The following is a 21,105-nucleotide window of genomic DNA, read 5'->3' on the forward strand; positions in this document are numbered from 1 at the left end:
TTTTCTAATCACATATATGCACTACAATTAGAGTTAGCAATTTTCTCAAGATCTGAATTTACAATTATAAAAATAAACCTATAGCATTAGCAGCTACTCTGAACCTATGGTAATAATATTTTAAGAATTATATCCACATAGTAAGTTCATGACAATGGCTACCACCACTAAAAAAATAGTACTACTGGTCATTGTCCCCTCCTTCAAATAGTGTGGCCTCAGTTACCTTTCAAGTCCTTTTGTTCTTTCGGGAATGCTCCTGGTGTTTTTGTATTTTTGAGGGAGAGGGGCTGGAGGAAGCAAAGACAGTATGACCAGATTCTAAACCCCCAAAGCTTTACAATGAATGCACATAGGAGCCAATCTCCCGAAGTAGCCAATGAATTACACCTGCTGGTCCTGTTGCCCTGAGCAGTCCCCTCCCACACTGAATTTTGGTCACCTTAGGTAACTGAAAGAATGTAGCAGAAGTGATACTGCATGACTTCCGTAGCTAAGTCATAGGAAGCCTTGCAACTTCCACCTTGACCTCTCAAAACATTTGCTCTGAAGGAAGCCAGCTGCCATGTAAGAAGTCCGATTACCCAGGGACTAGCCCAGGCTAGCCATGTGGATGGCCACATGGAAAGAAAACAATGCCAGCCAGCCCACAGCTGTTCTTGCCCTCTCAGCCCAGTTGCCAGACATGTGAGTGAAGGAGCCATTTTGGACATTTGAGACCCAGCAGACAGCCATGTGGAGAAGAGCTGGGGGCTCATACTTAGGGCCTCTGCCAAGACAGGACATTTCCAGCCAATGTGCCACCCTAGCACATCATGATGCACAGATGACCTGTGCCCTGCCTAAACACCTGAACCACAGACTCTTGAGCAATAAAATGGTTGCCATTTCACTCCACTATGCTTCTAGGTGGTTACACAATAATAGACAACCAGAAAACTGCAAATATTATTGGTGACTAATTATTAAAAAGATGAGTCCAACTTTGACTGCAGTTCCATAATTGTATGATTCTGAGAGTCTTTGCTGCTTGCAGTGAGAAAGAAATAAAGCACCAGTTCATATTTCCTCAGTAAGTTTATAAAATAAATCTGACCAACCTAGTTAATTCTAAAAAGCTCCTTAACGTTGAAAGATGAATATATTATTATGAATCACATGCTAGTTTGAAATACTGGTCCCCCTGACTCAGCCTTGAGGTCACAGCACAGATGTCACTTGTTCCAGAAACCTTCCCAACCTCAGGTCTTCTCAATACCCCTCCTGTGTGCACCCACAGCAGTCTCCATCCCAGCCCTACCACACTAGGCTGGGCTGCCTGTGATTTGTGCACTTCTAGAGATGGGACCAAGTCTTATTCATCATCTAAAACAGTACATGCCTACTGAGTCACTCAACCTGATTCAGCGGAAAGAATGAAGAAGAAATAAGGAAAGAACAGAGGGAGGAAAGGAAAAACAGGAATGAGAAGAGAAACAGTGTGAAGGAGGAAGAAAAAAGAGAGAAAGAGGAAAAAAGAAAGGGAGAGAGGAAAGGAGGGATGGATGAAGGAAAGAAAGACTTAACAAGGGAAAACTACAGCAGCAGCACACACAGAGAGAAAGAAAAGGACTAGGAAGAGATACAAGGGAATGTGTAGTCCACACAGGACAGGTGTAGGCATAGTAGCTATAAGACTTGAGACGATCATTTAACCTAAGACTCGGGGTCTGAAAAATAGGGACACCAGTTAATAAGGATATGGAAATAATAGAATTATATAATCTCGTTTTAAGATTTAAGGCAAGAAAAAAAGTAATAAGTATTGGGAAGAAATCTTTAGTTTATAATAATAACAATGATAGCTAATGCTTACTGAATGTATAATCCTCGCATTATAAGGCAAATTATCTTATAGATAAAGTGAGACAGGCCAGGCGCGGTGTAATCCTAGCTCTCTGGGAGGCCAAGGCGGGAGGATCGTTTGAGATCAGGAGTTAGAAACCAACCTGAGCAAGAGCAAGACCCCGTCTCTACTATAAATAGAAAGAAATTAATTGGCCAACTAATATATATAGAAAAAAAATTAGCCGGGCATGGTGGCGCATGCCTGTAGTCCCAGCTACTTGGGAGGCTGAGGCAGGAGGATCGCTTGAGCAGAGGAGTTTGAGGTTGCTGTGAGCTAGGCTGACACCACGGCACTCACTCTAGCCTGGGCAACAAAGCAAGACTCTGTCTATAAAAAAAAGAAAAAAGAAAGTGAGACATAGAGGTTGCATATACAGGAGGTGGTAGAAGCAGACCTGGAATCCAGACAACCTGGCAACCAGGTTCGTGCTCCTGTCCACCATGCTGTGCTGCTACAGTCTGACGGCAAGTAAGTTCTCCAGGACTACCATGCCAGCGCAGCACAAATATCACATCACCACTGCCCAACATATGTGCTTCATTTCCATCTTTTCTTGCATTCATGAACAAGAATTCTGACAAAAAAATAATTCACCAAAAGGCAAACATATGATATGCATGACTGGGACATTTAAAACTAAAAATCCTGGAAACTCTTGAAGCTCAGTTTCCTTAATTATAAAATAAATACAGGTTGAGTACCCCTTATCTGAAATGCCTGGGGCCAGAAGTGTTTTGGATTTTGGAATATTTGTATTATACTTGCCAGTTAAGCAGCACAAATCTGAAAATCTGAAATCCAAAATGCTCCAATGAGCATTTCCTTTGAGCATCATGTTGGTGCCCAAGAAGTTTTGGATTTTGGAGCATTTGTGAGTAGGGATACTCAATTTGTATTATGTAAGACCTATGCCTCATTAGGTTGTTATGGTATTTAAAAGATAATTCTTCTGAGCTGCTAAACACAGTGTTTAGCACACAGTAAGCACTCAGTAATTGTTAGCAATAACTGTGAAGATGCTGCTACAGATGATATAGCAGCCATTTAAATTAATAGTACAGGTTATTCTACAACATAAAAAGTTCAGGCCAGTTGCACTGGCTCACACTTATATAATCCTAGCACTTTAGAAGGTCGAGAAGAGAGGATTGCTTGAGGCCAGGAGTTTAAGACCAACCTGAGCAATGTAATGAGACCCTGTCTCTACCAAAAAGACAAAAATTAGATAGGCATGGTAGCACATGCCTGTAGTACCAGCCACTTGGGAGGCTGGGGCAGGAAGATCACTTGAGCCCAGGAGCTTAAGGTTGCAGTAAACTATGATGACACCACTGCACTCTAGCACAGGCAACAGAGCGAGACCCTGTCTCAGAAAGAAAAAAAAGTTCATAAAACATTAAATGAGAAAAGCAGCCAGTTATAAAATAGTAAATATAGTATGACAACATAAACATATGCAACAAAGAGATTGCAGGCTCTATAATTTGGCTTTTACAGATGGTAAAAGAAGTTATCTTTGTGTGTTGTGTTTATGGGTAATCTTTTGCAATAAGAAAAAGAATAAATTATTAAGGATTCTGGTGTCCTGGGTCTGCTATTAGATAGCTATAAATCAGAAGGTCTACAAGCATTAGCTTCTTCATCTCAAAATGGCAGGAACTTAAGTGGTCTAAGATAATTTCCAGCTCTAAGATTCTATAATTTTATAAACAACTTTAAAAATTGTGGAAGAACAGAGACAAACTTCTCTCTTCCCTCTATCTCCCACACAGCCGAGAAGGACAGCAGGAACTCAATAAATATCCAGTGACTGGTTGTCCGCCTGATGAGTGAAAGAAGGTAGAGTCAACTCAAGTGCTGCCTTCAGATAAGCTTAACCCCTTTTGCTCTTGCTACAAAAAGGTCCAAATTGAGTATCATGAGAACTCAAGCCTTCTGGCTTAAAGAACTTGTTTCAAAACCCTGCGCCTCAGTTTCTCAATCTATAAAATGGGGGAATTATGCTCTCAACTCCTGTTCTAAAACAGTATGGACCAAAAAGTGAAGAAAAAGAGGATGAGGACATACTATTGGCATCTTCTCACTTTACCACCACAAAGTAAAATATCTATTAACTTACACTGACTCAGTAGATGCTAATTCACTGATCTCTATTATAGATGAGAAACTTCTGTAGCCATCTGAAAAATTTCCTTGAGAAAACAGACAAGGATTGATTTTCAAGATGACAAATTATAATGGAAAGATATTGGTTTCCAAAGGGGTATATAAAGGCCACAGGTTAACATCTTAATGTAAATAACATTTTAAGTAAAAAAAAAAAAACCATCTTCTGTGGGAAAATCATTTGTGGGAAAGAAAGACTTTTTACTGCTTAGAAACTCCTTGGCTAAGATTTTCACTCAAGCAAATATACAATAAAACCCATTTCTCTTGCCCTCCTTCTTTTTTGAGGAAGTGCTCTGATGGGAATGCAGAGTAGACATGTCATCTTACAACCCTGAGAGGTCAATATATTGAAGAAATAAATCTCCAGGGACAGGAAGCTAACCAAAGAGGAAGAACTAACATGGGCTAAAGGGAGAGATGGGAATGAATGTGAAATCAACAGGGAGAAATTTCTCAGACAAGATGAAGAATGAAATCCGCACCTTGTGCAGTAATAGCTGAACAGATTCCAGGAAGTTATGGGATCTGTTTCAGGACAAGTAGTCTGCGAAAATTAATAGGGAAAGTCTAAAACCATAAGGTTTCAGGCCATTATGTAGGGCAAAAGGAGGCAGCAGCTCAGCTTCATTCAATTCATCTACCCGAAAAAAGAACCGATATGACTTTCTAAAAGGAGGTGAGAAAAAGAGTGAACACTCTCAGTTTCTAGGAGCAGAGCACTACCTGAGCTTTGGGATCCTAAACAAAAGGGTAGAGAACAGGTTCTGTCCATGGTTATCAGGTGTGGGGTACCATCTGGTGAGTGTATTTACCAAGAAAAGAGAGCCCTACACACTAAGGCAGCACCACAGGTCACTGACAGAGAGCAGAGGTCTCAGGTGGGCTAGGGAATCCAGGGGAAGAAAGTCTGGCTCTGTCTTTCCCAAAGTCCTCAATATACCGCTTCTAGACAGACAGAATCTAGAAACCTCAGCCTAAGAGATTAGAAAAATAAAAGGCGGCCATCTATCCCATATAACCAGTAGCCTTTTTAGATTAGCATTCTGGGAAACACTTGGCCTCTTTCACATTTTCAAATGCCTCACGATGCTAACTTTAACCATTGCTCAGGACAAGCTTTTCCACCTCTGGAGAATTATTTGTCTCCTTTATTAAGAATATTGCTAGCAGCACAATTCATAATTGCAAGGCTGTGGAAACAGCCCAAGTGCCCATCAATCAAAGAATGGATTAATAAAATGTGGTATATGTACACCATGGAGTACTATTCAGCTCTAAGAAACAATGGTGATATAGCACACCTTATATTTTCCTGGTTAGAGCTGGAACCCATACTACTAAGTGAAGTATCCCAAGATTGGAAAAACAAGCACCAGATATATTCTCCAGCAAACTGGTATTAACTGAGTAGCACCTAAGTGGACACATAGGTGCTACAGTAATAGGGTATTGGGTAGGTGGGAGGGGGGAGGGGGGCGGGTATATACATACATAGTGAGTGAGATATGCACCATCTGGGGGATGGTCATGATGGAGACTCAGACTTTTGGGGGGAGGGGGGGAAATGGGCATTTATTGAAACCTTAAAATCTGTACCCCCATAATATGCCAAAATAAAAAAAAATAATTTAAAAAAAAAAAAAAAAGAATATTGCTAAGGGTAATAATTCAAAAATTAAAAAATAGAATTTAAAAGCAACATTTGTCAAATTTAAGATAAAAGGAATTACTAAACTTATGGTAAAAAGGATCAGTCAATAGTTATATGTCATATAAAAATTATGGACCAAAAGTGCTGCAATCCTCTCATGTACACTTTTTTAAGTTCAAGACTCACCTTTCAAATTAGATCGACTGGCAGGCCTCACTACAGTATTCCTCTGGTGTTTGGCTGACATGCGTTTCATCTGTCGAGGTGTGCTGGGGGGAGAGGTGCCATAGAGATTTTCTGTGTTTGTTTCATCTGAGAAGTCCTCTGGATCAGAGTCAGGACTCCTACTAGCTGAATCTCCCAATGTGCACTCTTGCCTATGAAAGACAGCAAGAAGAGAAAATATTCAGTAACATATTAACTGAATTCAAATTTATATTACTTATAATTTTATAAAGAACTTTTTGTAAAGCTTTTCTACATATATGCTCTTCAGTATTGTAATCCTTCTCCTCTATTTCACCTGTGGAAACTCACAAGAACTTTTCTTGCTCTCAAAGGGAGCAATGATTGTATTGCTGCTGCTCTTACCATGAACTATAAGGAGTATCATCACATGGGTAGAACAGATATGCTGTCTCTGTTGTTCATGGGACTCTTTCTACCATGAATGAAGTTTAAAACTAAAAACTTATGAATTAAAGGAAAAAATGGCAAACGACCAGAAGATATTAATCAGACAGAACTAAAAATGTGCTTATATGCTAGATACTGATAAGTTTAATTGATGAGTGGGAAAGTTCCATGCCCTGCTGCTTTCTCTGAAGCACACAGATAGAACAGAAGGTATAGGAACACTTTGCTATGATCCATACAGCAAAGCAGAGAGAGTACTGATAGAGTAGAGTAGGTCAACGTTTCTAAGTTCTCTAATAAAAATTACAGTGCACACAACATTATGTTTGTATTTAAACCACTGAACCACTTAAAAATGGTTAAGACAATAAATGTTGTTATGTGTATTTTAACACAATAAAAAAATGGGGGGGGCGGACCCACAGTGCACAGTTCAGGTGTAGTATGTGGGAGAAGGATGCGGTCAAAAAGAAAAAGGAAATCCTTTTTCTTCATCTTCAAAATGCAATTTCTCTTTTACTTGTTCTCTAAACACACTGCCTGCCAATTCTATATCCCCAGACAGCTTCTCAATATCACTACTTTGAAAAAGTTCTATTTCTGCAAAGCTAACAAAATGTAATGATACAAACTGAGAGCAAATACAATTCTAAAACAGCAAACTAGAAGAAATCAATCATGAAACTCTTTCCAAGTATGTATTATCACAGTCTACCTTATTCTGAACATTCTTTATAAAGTATGCTTTATATTTTGTAGGCATAACTCCAAATTATATCTATCTGCTGTACAACCAGTTTTCTTCCTGGAAATTTGTATCTTGATATTAAAATCAAAGCTATTTCAAAATCACAATGGAAAAAGAAAAAACACTCCAAAATAAGTGATATTATTATTGAATTAGACTGACAAAACTTCAGAAAATTATCTTTCAAAAAATAAAATGGGACAGAATTATACAAATTTACAATGCTGAAATCTATTTAAAAAATCCCTGACAGATCAAAAACCAATTTTAAGGACTGCATTTTTAAGACCATTCTAGTTACTTTATGAGAACACATACATTCCCAAACATGTGTACACACAATAAGACATACAAGTTAAATGTCCTGAAAGCTAACTGAAACAAATTAAACCATATGCAGATATAGAAGTTTTAAATGCTCCTACCTATTCCCTTGTGCTAACTACATTTATTAAGTCTCATAAAGCCATACAACACAAAGTATAAATTACAGATTAACTTGAAATTTCTTATATCTATTTCTTCTATGCTCACTGTGTAATAGTTGATTCTTCTGATTAAAGCACATGGCTATAAATGCCAAGGTCATTTATTTCATTTATTTATTTTCTATGTGTTTTAGTGGTGAATGGCACAGGCTTTAGAATGATTGACAGCATAGGCTTTATGGTGTGATGGACCCATCTATGTTCAAATCTGGTTGTGCTGACTACTAGCTGTGTGGACCTTGAACAAATTAACTAAAATCTCTCCACTGCACATTTACAAAATAAGGATAATAAACACTTAGACTCCATTTCTGTAAAGATTAAACCTGACTCACCATCCACTGAGAGAACCTGAGTTCTTTGTTCATCTGCTTCACCTTAAGAGAGAAGCCCACCTTGAGTTCAGCATGGTACAGACCTGGAAACCATTTTAACACTTTTTGTCCCTGTTTTGAGACAGGGTCTTGCTCTGTTGCCCAGGCTAGAGTTCAGTGGCATCATCATAGCTCACTGCAATCTCAAACTCCTGGGCTCAAGGAATCCTCCTGCCCCACCCTCCCCAGTAGCTGGGACTATGGGCTTACACCGCAACACCTGACTAATTTTTTCTGTTTTTCATAGAGACTGGTCTTGCTCTAGCTCAGGCTGGTCTGAAACTGCTGAACTCAAGCTATCCTCCAGCCATAGCCTCCCAGAGTGCTTGCATTACAGGCGTGAGCCACCTTGCCTGGGCCCCATTTTAAAATTTTAGCATCTTTTAAATTCTTTCTAACTCAGTATTATAAGGTTTCTGTTTTTATTTCATTTCCTCACTAAAATACTTAAAGTGAATGGTAAGGAAGGACTTTGTACTTTATTACTTTACTATCTCCGGGGGTGTCCAGGATAGTGGTCACAAACACTCAGTGCTTTTCCACAATAGTGCACTTCATATATTAGAATGGTCATCGCTAGGAAACTGTGGTACATTTAGTCAGTTAAATACATCAAAGCCAGATAGCAGAGAATACCAGGATAAAGAGAAAAATGGAGTCAGATATAAACAGCAAACAAAAACTCTTTCAGAACACATCCTCTGCAGTAAGTAGGAATGTGAACTCAGTAGCGAAGGCCACATCCCAGCCTTCCTGCATGGGTGAAGCAGTCTTTATTGAATCTTTCTAATAATAATAATAATTTAGAAATTTTCAGGTCTACCTTCTGAAATATTACAGGAAATTCAGTGAAGAGTTTTTTAACAAAATAATGGAAATAAAGGGCTATGCAAAATATAAAGTGGCTGTTTTACTAGTATCCAGCAGTATTGCACGGATGTAATAAATTAATACAGTGCAAAGTAAAAGCAGAAGAGGATTTTTTTGAAGAGGAACTGACAATGTCAGATTTGAGTGATCCAAACAGCAAGCACCCTGAGGACAGAGTCATAATCTAAAAAGACAAGCAGAGCTAATTTTTTTAAATAAATAAATAAGTATTGTCTGATCTGTATATTATGGAAATAAATCCTGTGCTTTAGCAGATAAACAGAGTCCAGGAAAGCACATATAATAAACAGGTTAACTTTTATGAAGACTTTAACTTAAGGAAGCAGAAAAAGATTATTTGTGTTGTGCTGTCCTCCAAGTATGGACAAGTTATTTCTTCACACATGAAAAAATTAATTTGGCTGTACTCCCCAAATAAAAGTAGAATAAATCCTTGTAATAATTCTACAGAAGCTGACAAATCCTTGTTTTCCAAGCTGCATCTATTATGAAACAAAAAGTCATCTACCTTAGTCTTTATATCTTCACATGGACAAAATAAACTACTGACTTCAAAGTATTGCCAAATTATGTAATTATCCTAACAGCAAACACTTAAAAATCACATGAAGATAAATACTGTCATAAACAATACATTAAAATAAGACAAAAGATAACACATTTCACCCTTCCTTGTTCATTATGCTTCAGAGAAAAGGAGTTAAGAAAAATGTCATGTGGTACTATCAGTTACTATATTTATCATTTATAATTAAATTGAATTTTAGAACAGGCATTACACAAAGGTACAACTATGCATTTAATACTTTCTTAGAATTTACTCAGTCAAGATGGTATTCACGCTTGTTGGAAATGATACTGGTTTACATTCCATCCAAATAACTCAGTAACTTAACTACATGTCAGAATAAAATCCAACATTATTTAAAGGAATGTTTTTTAAGTCTAGCACTCAATAAAGTTCACAATGTCTGCCACCCTATCAAAGAAAAATAGGGCCCAAACCAGAAGAAAAACCAATAGACCAAAAGTGACTCAAATGGAACTTAAGAGATGAAATAATATTTTTATCAGAAATAAAAAATACCCTGGATGTGCTTAACAGATTAGATACAGTGGTGAAAAAAATCAGTGCACTTGAAGACACAGCAACAGAGAGAAAGACTAGAGGGAAAAAGAATAAAGCACTGGTACCCTGTGTGAGGACAACAAGCAGTCTAACATGTGTTACTGGAACCCAAAACTAGAGATAAGAAGCACAGAAAAAAAATCTTTGAAGGCCTAAAAAAATTTTTATATCTAAAGAAAACCATGAGCTCGCAGATCTAACAAGATCCCCAAGCAGCAGAACTATAAAGAAAACTGCCATTTTTTTCTTACGCACATCATAATCAAGTTGCTGAAAATCAGTAATGAAGAAAAAAATCTGAAAAGTAGACAGAGAAAAATCACTTAGTTTGGGAGTCTTAGAAGTACCATATAATGGGGGGAAAGACATCAAGCAAAAGTTTATTCATTTTTCTTAAAAAAAAATTTATGCACAAAATCTAGAAAAATAAATACTAGTGGTAAATTCAAAAGAACTTACATCATTTCAATTAACTAACCCTAAGCATCCCAAACCTCATTTTGTAATAGCTCATGTGAGATGAGCTAATGTGGTCAGTTGACCAGTTCAGAATGTTTACATGGATACCAATTATTTTGGATGAGAAAAGTAGTGCAAGGTCTACATCAGCTGCCCTGAAACATTTGCCTTACTTGTGTTCAAAAACATAAAAATGTGAAATGTCTTTCTGGTACTAAACCTCAAACCGTCACATAAAACAATGCTTTGCTCTTTTAACATAAAACCCTGCTAAACTGAATACACTTTACACTATCTCTTGTCTAAGAAAACTCAGTCCTTAACTCAACCCAAGGGAGTGTGGTACAGTTTTTAATGGAAAATGTGTGAAAAGGAAACAAGGCAAAAATTCAAGTAACCTGGAGTTAAATAGCTCTGCTCTGGGCATTAGGTAAACCACAATGGTGCCTGAAATAGTTCATCTGTAAAATTATGAAGTTGGATAAGTTGAGTTCAAAAACATCTGTGGTTCCACAAAAGCCCTAAAACTTTTTTTAACTTCATTAAAAGTTCTTTAGCAATGTCCTTAGAAATAAGATATTTTATTCACATATGAAGTACAGTACTCATCTGTGTGAGGTTTTCTCATCCACCACCCCATTAATCTACTCTGTATTATGTCATAGTTAAAGGGAGATTTCTGGTATTGGGGGAAAGGGAAGTGGGATGTGGGCAAAGGGGGTAGATTCTCTAGGTTTCTTTTTTTTTTTTTTTAAGAATTTGTGTAGCTTGCTTTGCCTACAGTATAAATCAAAGGCAGCTAACTTAAGTTTGAGGCTGCTGCACGGTTGGTTCATATTACAAGAACCATTAATAAGTTTGTTAATCTTTATTATCAGCCTATAGTCAAACATTTACCAGCTAAGCTCCAAGTGAATGTCAAACCTCAACCTTCTTTATCCAACCCGTACTATTTAACTTCTGCATTGATTCAGAGCACAGGGTCTTTACAAATCTAGCCGGTCTTGATTATTTTTCAGGATGGACAGTCTTTCTTTTTTTTCTTTTTTAACTAAAATTCATTTTTAAAAAGCAAATTAAAAAATAGATTTCCTATGAAAATAAATAAGCAACTATCTCAACTATAATTGAAGAGCATGAGCTTGTTTGTCTTCCTTATCACAGTTTCACCAGTGTCCAGAATAGTGCCTGGTGCAGACTATGGAATCAAAACTACTTATTAAAAAAACAAATCAAGTTAAATGGTTTTATCTTTGATATGTCAGATTTAGTTGTTATCCAAATTTTATTAAGATACAATATTTCATTACCCATTAATATAATTCTGATTATAATAATCAAAATTCATTATATTTTAAAATATATTTTTATAAGGCTACAAGAATTAAAGATTGTTTATTTCTGACAATATTGTTGCTTAGGTGATACTGCAACCCTGGGTGCCAAGATCACTACCTACTAACCAAAATAATAGCCATGAGGTATGGTGTGAGCAATATGGTTTCAGAAAACTATGCCCTCATAATTATTAGTAGGAATACAAGTTTTAACCAAATTAATATGTTTTCTTGCAAACACTTTAATTTAAAAGTCTTATCCAATGTCACTAAAACTTATGGTTCACCAGTGAATTATAAATACATATATTAGAAGCATTAAAAATGAAACATATAAATAAAAAACTGAAATATACTGTGGTGACTTAGTTTGGTGACCCTTGATGAACCTGGCCTCCTGGTAGTCACACCCTTGTATAATCACCTCCTCCTGAATTTGGGATGACCCTGTGACTCCTTTAACCAATGGAATGTAGCAAAAATGACACTGGACCAGCTTCGGGCCTAAGCCTTAAGAAGGCCCCCTTTGTACTTCCATCCTGTGAGAAACCCCACCTAGCTAGGTGGAGAGGCTGCTCCAAAGAGAAGCTAGCGAGGTCAAAGCCTAGCTGAGCCTCCAGCTGATGGCCAGCACCAACTTGCTAGCCCTGTGAGTAAGGTGAGTGAGGCCATTTTGGATCTTCCAGTTGTCCCCACTCCGTAGCCAACACCACAAGTAGCAGAAAAACCACTTAACACCAGGACAGGTTAATAAGTGGTTTTTATTTTAAGCCATTAAGCATTGGTATGGTTTATTAAACTGTAACAGGTAACTGGCACACATACAAACCTTCAATTTTATTTTCACTTTAAATCCACGAGTGAGTTTTAATCGATTACTATTTTGATTAGGGCCACAGCCTTGTCTTTTAGTGTGGGTCCACTGATAGAAGTTAAAAAGAGTCAAGTTCATGGCATATCAGATGATCCACAATCTCTACTTTCTATATTCCTTTAAAAACAACAAGAATTTAAAGACTTTTGTGAAGGAATTTTTCTGGATGTTCATGATTTTCTCTTCCTAAACTTTAACAGTTCATTCCAATAACTATTAATTTTTTTTTCTGAGACAGAATCTGGCTCTCATGCTATGTCACCCAGGATAGAGTGTGGTCTCATCATCATAGCTCAAACTCCTGGGCTCACGCAATCCTCCTATCTCAGCCTCCCCAGGAGAGAGGTAGGACTATGTCCCTATGCCCAGCTAATTTTTCTATTTTTTGTAGAGACTGGGTCTGGTTCTTGCTCAGGATGGTCTCTAACTCCTGACCTCAAGCAATCCTCCTGCCTCAGCCTCCCAGAGTGCTAGGGTTACAGGCATAAGTCACCATGCCCAGCCTCCTATAACTAATTTGATGGCAATTTTTTCACATGTAAGTCACCTATATTGAGACTTTGCAAAGCATTCCGAATTATGTACAAACTACAATTCTCTTGTGTACTCACGTTTTACAGATTTGTATAATAGTCTACTAAATTATGCAATTACAATTAAAAAGTAAAATAGATCTTAATAGATTTAGGAATAAACATAGAGTTCAATTGGTGGGAAGAGAATATCACAGGCATTCTACAGAGCTGTCTATCAGCCATAAGCATTCGTGATGCTGTGAACATCATTTGGTATGTTTTATAGAAGGAATGATCAGAAATGGTCTTGGAAAGGTAGACGAGTGAATGAGGCCTGCCTGCCTTTTATCTTCTAGTATAAATATTTTTGTTCTACTCATAGATTTACACAAAGTATATCTTATTAGTCCTGAACTAAGCATAACAAAAAAGAATGCATAAAGACAGAAAACAAATATATATAAAGAGACATACCACCCCATTTGGAGAAACTTTACTCAATAATATAAGCTGTTTAAAAATATTTTCAGATGAAGGCTTTCAGCAAATAAACTCTTAAAAAACCATAAAAACACAATATAATAAAATGCTCTAATGACTTTAATACTAATCTTTCACTTCGTTTAACTACAAAGAATGCGAAAACACTAGAACAAAAACAAGAAAAAAAAGAACCTTTGGGCATTTAGACACAGATGAGTCATGTTATACATGAAAAGACAAATGTAATTATTTCTGTTATTTTAGCAATTTTGCTGCAAATAGCTGACTACTTAATAACAGGACAAAGAATAAGACATTTTTCAGGTGTTCTTTCTTATCCTTTATCAGATCTATTAATAATACCTCCAAAAAATGTGTGCATATACATATATATATGTACATGTATATCTTCATTCAAAGTTTTGAGAATGAAACCAGACCATATGTGTGCAGATTAGCAGGAAGAAAATCAAAACTGTATGAAAAGCCTTCTTACACCCGCCTAACTGTACAGGGGCAGTGCAGCAGGGCACACAGGTGGGAGCATGTCCCTGAAATACAAGAAGGGAAAATAATCATTGCATCAGTATCACTGTGGACACATTTTACAATGAAATGCCGACCAAATAATATTCAAAGGAAAGAAACATAAAATGAAAGTGATGATTCATTCAAATGGTTCTTTTAGGCTTAAAAGAGAACTATGGGGTAAGGCAGGGAAATTTGAAAGATAAAAAACTATGTCAAAGCCAGGAAGAAAAACAAACAAAGGGGCTTATACCAAAGAAAAAACATTAAAGCCTTTAAAGAGAAACAAGAAAGATGTTTAAACCTTTAATTAAAGGTAGGAAAAAGAAAAGAATGAATTATGATCTCCTTCTACCTACTCTTTTTTGCAAATAAGAACATTAAAAAAAACTCTAAACAGAATTTTTGAGAAAACATTTTATGTCATGAATTATCTTTCCTAGTATATTCTTAGACATCAAGTAACTAAAGAGCCATTTTCCGTAGGAAACAGATGAGCTACCCAGATCTCCTTAGCTCTAGTTACCTTTTCTTAAAATTTGGATTGTAAAATTAGTTAACTGTAAATATGCCCTATGACATACATCATACATTCAAAACATGAACTCCAACTGCTGGGAAGATAGATCAAGGAAATATAAGCATATGAGATATTTTCTCCCAGAGTTTTCAGTGAAGGAAAATGGAAAGAAGAGTGGGAAAAGCAAATTAGGACAATTTGGACACAAAAATCTCTCGCCACTGCTTTGACATTACCATAAAAGAGCTCATTTATTTGGGGACTGGATCTTTGTTTCCAATATCATTCTCCAATAAAAGAGAATTCTAGAGAAATGACTAATTCTAGGATAGGGGCAATATGAGTTTGAGCATCTTATAGTACTAGCAACTGAGAAAGTATTCAAAAAACAAAACAATAGGGTATATTAAAGGGACATGGGGCTGACTTAATGAGCTCCCGTTTGGCCAAAACTGGAACAATTTGAGCAACAAAATAAGTGAGGTAGTACTGGATTACAACTATGAATCCCTGAGTACATATAAATGATTACTGAATGAATGAATAAATGGGAGACAACTTTCTTGTACAGAAAAAAAACATCCAAATAATTCATGTAGACACTTACCTCTGAAGGAGATGGAACTTAACTCTCCATAACCCTCCACCCCTTAAGTATGGGCTGCACTTTTAGTGACTTACTTCCAAAGAGTATAGAAAGGTGGAGAAAAAGGCCGGGCGCGGTGGCTCACGCCTGTAATCCTAGCTCTCTGGGAAGCCGAGGCGGGTGGATTGCTCAAGTCAGGAGTTCGAAACCAGCCTGAGCAAGAGCGAGACCCCGTCTCTACTATAAATAGAAAGAAACTAATTGGCCAACTAATATATATAGAAAAAATTAGCCGGGCATGGTGGCACATGCCTGTAGTCCCAGCTACTTGGGAGGCCGAGGCAGCAGGATTGCTTGAGCCCAGGAGTTTGAGGTTGCTGTGAGCTAGGCTGACACCACAGCACTCGCTCTAGCCTAGGCAACAAAGCGAGACTCTGTCTCAAAAAAAAAAAAAAAAAGGTGGAGAAAAAAGCAATTTTACATGTAGAAACCTGACAAACACTACATTAGCCAGGTGATAAAGGTCAACATCATCAGTGGTAATCATGTTGTCAGCACATGCCCCTGATACGACATGATGACAAGGGCACTTCATCTCTGTGGTCTTCCTCCCAAAAACCTATAACCTCAGTCAAACCATGATAAAAACCCAAATTGAGGGACATTCTGCAAAATACCTAACCACTACTCCTTAAAACTGTCAAAGTCATCAAAAACAAAGTCTGAGAAACTGTAACAGCCAAGAGGAACCTAAGGAGGCATGACTAATGTGGTATCCTCCAAGAAGGACCTGGGAACAGAAAAAGAACATCTGGGGAAAACAAACAAAATAGGAATAAAGTACCAAGTTTAGTTAATGACCTAATACAATAGTGTCATTAGTTGTGATAAATGTACACAGTAACATAAGATTTAACAAAAGGGGAAACTGGGTATAGGGGAATTCTCTGTACTATTTTTGCAACTGTCTCTAATCTAAAACAATTCTAAAATTAAAACTTTATTTAAAAATTAATTACACCACACTATATGAAACAGTTTGATGACAATGCTAAATAAATGTGCTGTCTAGGTATAAAAGACTAAGAGCCAAAACTAAATAAAAAATGTAAAATTAATTATGAAATTAAGCAATTCTTTACTAAAACATTGATAATTATGGCTGTAAACAATTTCTAAGTGGCAGGTTGAGGAAATGCCATTTAAAACAGTGACTCTCAAAACTGGCATATACATCAGAACTCCCAATCTTCCTCTTAAAAATACAGATTTCAAAGTCTTCCACTAGAAATTCTGATCAGAAAGTGTGGAATAGGGCTTGGAAATACTTATTTTAACAATCATTACAGATGTTTCTGATCCAAGGTCTAGTGCTATAAGAGTCTCAGCAACTGTCATAAACAGTGCATTTGGTTCCCATTTAAATGGCAAATTCTACCCCTAAATCCTTACGGAAAAGTTACCATTTCTTACCCAGGAGCGAGATGAAGCAGCATAACCTAAAAATGCTGATTAATAATGGCTCTAGGTCAGCATGATGGAAGACCACCTGTGCAGTGTTTTTCATAATGTGGCACATAAAAGACTTCAGGAGGCACATATATAGTTTCGGTCATTTATTATTACAGTTATTTTCTATTTATGACAAAGTTATTTAGGTTTTCCATATTTACCATCATGACAAAGTTTCCTTTTAAAATAAATCTGACTTCTTTAAAAGAGAATGAATTTAGAGTAAGGAAATAATAGGATAGGTGGTACAAGGACATACCAAAAATTATGAGTGTGTCACACATGATGGAAGAGTGAGAAACACTGTACTAGTTAAACTACATCATTCCCTTTTGATAAAAAGCTGAAAGAGACAGATGAAGGAAGATTCAAAATTAAGGTGATGGTCAAAACCAATAAAATAACATTAAACAGAAATAAAATTTAATTTATGCTTCTTTACGATTTTTATCAGCTCTATAATTTGTTATACAGTAATAAACAATTTTCATGGTAACAGTTTAATTGCTATCATTAGGTACTGGGCACTGATCATCTGCCAGGCACTATGCTACACATCACACATAATTTCATTGAATCTTTAGCAGAACCTTATAGAGCCAATTTAGGGAAGGATCCTTTGCCCAGGAGGCCAATTCTTATTGATTATGAGAGGTGCTGTGTTACATACTAGATATCCGAGTTCTTTGCAAACACTATCCCATTGAACCTTCCCAAGGATCCCACTGGGACAATTCCTATGTCACAGAACACAGAGTAGGGATAAGGGTTGCTGAGGTTAACTTCGCAGCTCAGCTTGAAACCACCTGGGCCAGAAATGGAATCCAGATGGAACTGCAAGGCCCGAGCCCTTCCCATCTTCTCCAGAGCACTCACTGCTAGCTCAATGTGACAGTCTGGCCCTCTTAGGAGCAGATATGATTGCTCCTCCTGTGGGATGAGGTCCCAACCTGGACCTGGACTTATTTCCCCATACTGGAGAAATAGCGTGGGGAATGGGAATAAAAGATAGACTAGCAGTTCAGACAGCTAGTTTTCTCGTAAGCTCCAAGCCTTACATCTTTGTTGGCTTTGGTCATCTTTGGTGAGCGGTTAACTCTAAGTCTAAATTTCTTCACCTTTTATAAATACGGGTGTTAGCATGGATAATATACTAAGTCTAAATCAGGCCTGGGGAAACCTAGCGTGGCTACAGAAAAATTGAGGCTTTTGCCTGGTCTACTGATTGCTGCATGTTGAATAAAAAAGTCTAACTCCAATTGTCTCTCCTTCAGATAGCTACTTACCTTCCCTACCAAGTGTAAGAATTACACTATGCCTCCAGGAACAACAATTTACAGCACCTCTAATAGAGTATTCATCAGATCAGGCAGCGTCTCAGCTCATTCCATGTAAGCCTGTGTATGTTTACATTTAAAGAGCATAAAACTACCCCTTTAGTGGGACAGAAAAACAAACTTTTTAAACTAGAGAACATTAATTTTGAATTAACTATTTTTTTCCACTGAGAATAGAATTTTGTTTAAATATGAAATAGAAGAAGGTATAAATTTTTTAATGTATATTATTTTGTTTTATTCATTTTTGGTTTTTTGTTTCTTGGGTCCTTTAATGATCTGATTTATTTACAGTTGAAAATACACATTGTTTCTTACCTCATTGTGTGTGCCTGTGTGTCAAATTATGCTAGGAGTTGAGGAAAAAATGCATTACTGAACAAGAGAATCAACACCCCTGCCCTCACGGAGCTTTCAATCTGTAGAGAGAACTAGATATTTAGCGTAGAATTATACACACAACAGTATTTAAAGTATAGTTATGAATTATGCTACAAAGGAAGATTATAGGGAACAGGGTGCTAGAACAAAGCATACCAGCAGACAGGACCTAAAGTGGAGAATCAGAATGATAACAAGGCTTCTCTGAAGTAGGAACATTTCAAATGAGATGTACAAGCTCTGAAGGCATTGCCCACGGGAGGGGGGGTAAGTGCTAAGACAGAAGGAACAGCATGTGCAAAGGATCTGAGGCAGAAGAGATAAAGTGAAAGAATGCCATCATGGCCTTGGGGGGGAAGGGGGAGGGAGCACAGAATGAACCAGGGCACCCAAAGTAGCAGGCAGTGGGGCAGACTATGCTATGCCTTTTTATCCTAGTAGAAATGTGTGACCACTGATGGTCAGTTAACAGGAGAGGGTCATGGGTTAACCTATCTTTCCCTTGAAAGTATTTACCATAACCTTTCACTCATACACAGGCATACAGATACACACAAGTTTCTAATACCACTTTGATTTTTTTTCCCACACAAGGCTTCTCAACTATTTAAAAAGTCTGCCTAAATAGGTATTCTGTCTATACAAATCACCTGCTGGTAGCCAGTAGAGGAAAAGGAATTGTTCACTTGAGAGGAACAATGCCTTTCGTTAGGAATTATGAAATCCTTAAAAATGGTAATATCTAAAGGCCCCATGTATTCCACATATAAATACCACATACAGTTTCAGAAATGTCTCAGTATATCATTAAATGAACCATGTGCAAAATATAGAGAATGTAAAAAAATAGTTAGGTATCAAAACTGTATTACTTTATATCTCAATCATGGAAACTATGATCCCCTGAGACTGCAAGTAAATGTTTAGTATGTGCATGTATGCATTTTTCTGAGCAAAGTCCATAGTCTTAAATGCAGTCTATGACCCAAAAAGGGTTAAAAGGCACTGGACCCAGATAATTTTATCACACATTTAGCAAGGTTCTCTTTTCAAAATATCTCATCCTGAAATGTATTAGACACTCAAAAGATAAAGGTGTCAGATGCATAACTAATTCCAAACCAATGATCAAGCTACAAGGCAGCTGCCACACTAGCCAAAAACAGAAACATCCTCCCCACCTACCCACCCACATATACAAGATTTACACAAAACTGACTTTTAAAAATCATATATATCTCAAGAAGTGCACCAAACAAAATGATTTTCAATCTTTTATGACACAGTTGTTTTATGTTTGGATTGACACTGTCCTCCACATACCTTATAAAAATGGTCAATTAAATTAACATTTAATTTAGTAACATAGTTAACTTAAGAACAATTAGAAAGGTCCTTAAACGGTTCATAATCAAGGCTATGACTAAATGCATTAAAAATGCCTTTTGAAAGACTTTTTTTTGAGACAGAGTCTTGCTCTGTTGCCCAGACTCTAGCAAGTCTCCTGCCTCAGCCTCCCAAGTAGCTGAGACTACAGGCACATACCAACACGCCTGGCTGACTTTTCCATTTTTTATAAAGATGAGGTCTTGCTTTTGCTCAGGCTGATCTCGAACTCCTGACCACAAGCAATCCTCCCACCTCAGCCTTCCAGAGTGCTAGGATTATAGGCATGAGCCACCGTGCCCAGCCTGAAACATTTTAAGCAAATATGGAAGAAACTGATTTGGTGAAAGAGAGAAAAGAAGACTGTTTCCATAATACAATACCAGAGGTGTGAAAGAAGAAGAAAAAAACATTTTAAGAACAAAGTTACTTTTATGACTGAAAACAAAGGTAAAATCTCTGGAAGAACAAGAGATTTAAGCAGTGATTTTTTTTTCCAGGGATAGGTTTCATTTGTGTTTATCCTGCTTGGGGCTAATTGAGCTTTTTGAATTCATGGTTTATAGTGTTTATCAAATTTGAAGCACATACAGCTATTATTTCTTAAAACATTTTTTTTTTCAGTTCTCCTCTCTTTCTTCTTTCTAGAACTCAATTATACATGCTAACTGCTGATGTCATCCCACAGGTCACTGAAGCTCTGATACACCTTTTCCAGTCTGTTCTCTCTCTGTTACATCTGGCATAGTTTCTACTGCTATGTCCACAAGTTCACAAAATTTTTTTTTCTGTAGTATCTACTCTGTTGATATCTCATTCAGTATATTTGTCATTTCAGATATTGTATTTTTTTATCTTCAGAAGTGCCATTTGGATCTTTTTTATATTTCTTATTTTTCTCCACTATTCGTATTTTCCTTGAAATACTTGATCATAATTATAATTAACAACTCTATCTACTATTTCCATCATTTTCTACACTTCTCAAATTGTTACTGATTTTTCTCCTGGTTAAAATAGGTCACATCTTCCCACTTATTGGCACTGTTAGGTAGATAGCAAGGGATTCCAGATCTCCTAGGGATGAAAGTGGATGTCTTGCCTTGGTGCAACTGCCCCACCTGGGAAGAAGGAGAGGGGTGGGTCCCAACCCCCCATCTTGGCCCTGCCCCACCTTAATCCTGTCCTGAGTAACTGCCATACCTGGGGTAGG

General features: G+C 37.1%; 1 protein-coding gene across 5 annotated transcripts in view; it reads right to left on the reverse strand.

Moving 5' to 3' along the window:
- The window catches only part of MAP3K4 (mitogen-activated protein kinase kinase kinase 4), a 114,881-nt gene that overhangs the window by 72,688 nt on the left and 21,088 nt on the right, over positions 1-21,105 (reverse strand). For all 5 annotated transcript variants that reach the window (XR_012919240.1, XM_012759644.3, XM_012759641.3 and 2 more), the window contains exon 2: positions 5,895-6,085. Coding sequence is in view for 4 of the 5 variants with exons in the window: in XM_012759644.3 (XP_012615098.3) it covers positions 5,895-6,085 (191 nt within the window). In the remaining variant the exon portion in view is untranslated. The remainder of the gene's footprint in view (positions 1-5,894; positions 6,086-21,105) is intronic.

The sequence above is a fragment of the Microcebus murinus genome, chromosome 5, assembly GCF_040939455.1.
Source record: "Microcebus murinus isolate Inina chromosome 5, M.murinus_Inina_mat1.0, whole genome shotgun sequence".
NCBI lineage: Eukaryota > Metazoa > Chordata > Mammalia > Primates > Cheirogaleidae > Microcebus > Microcebus murinus.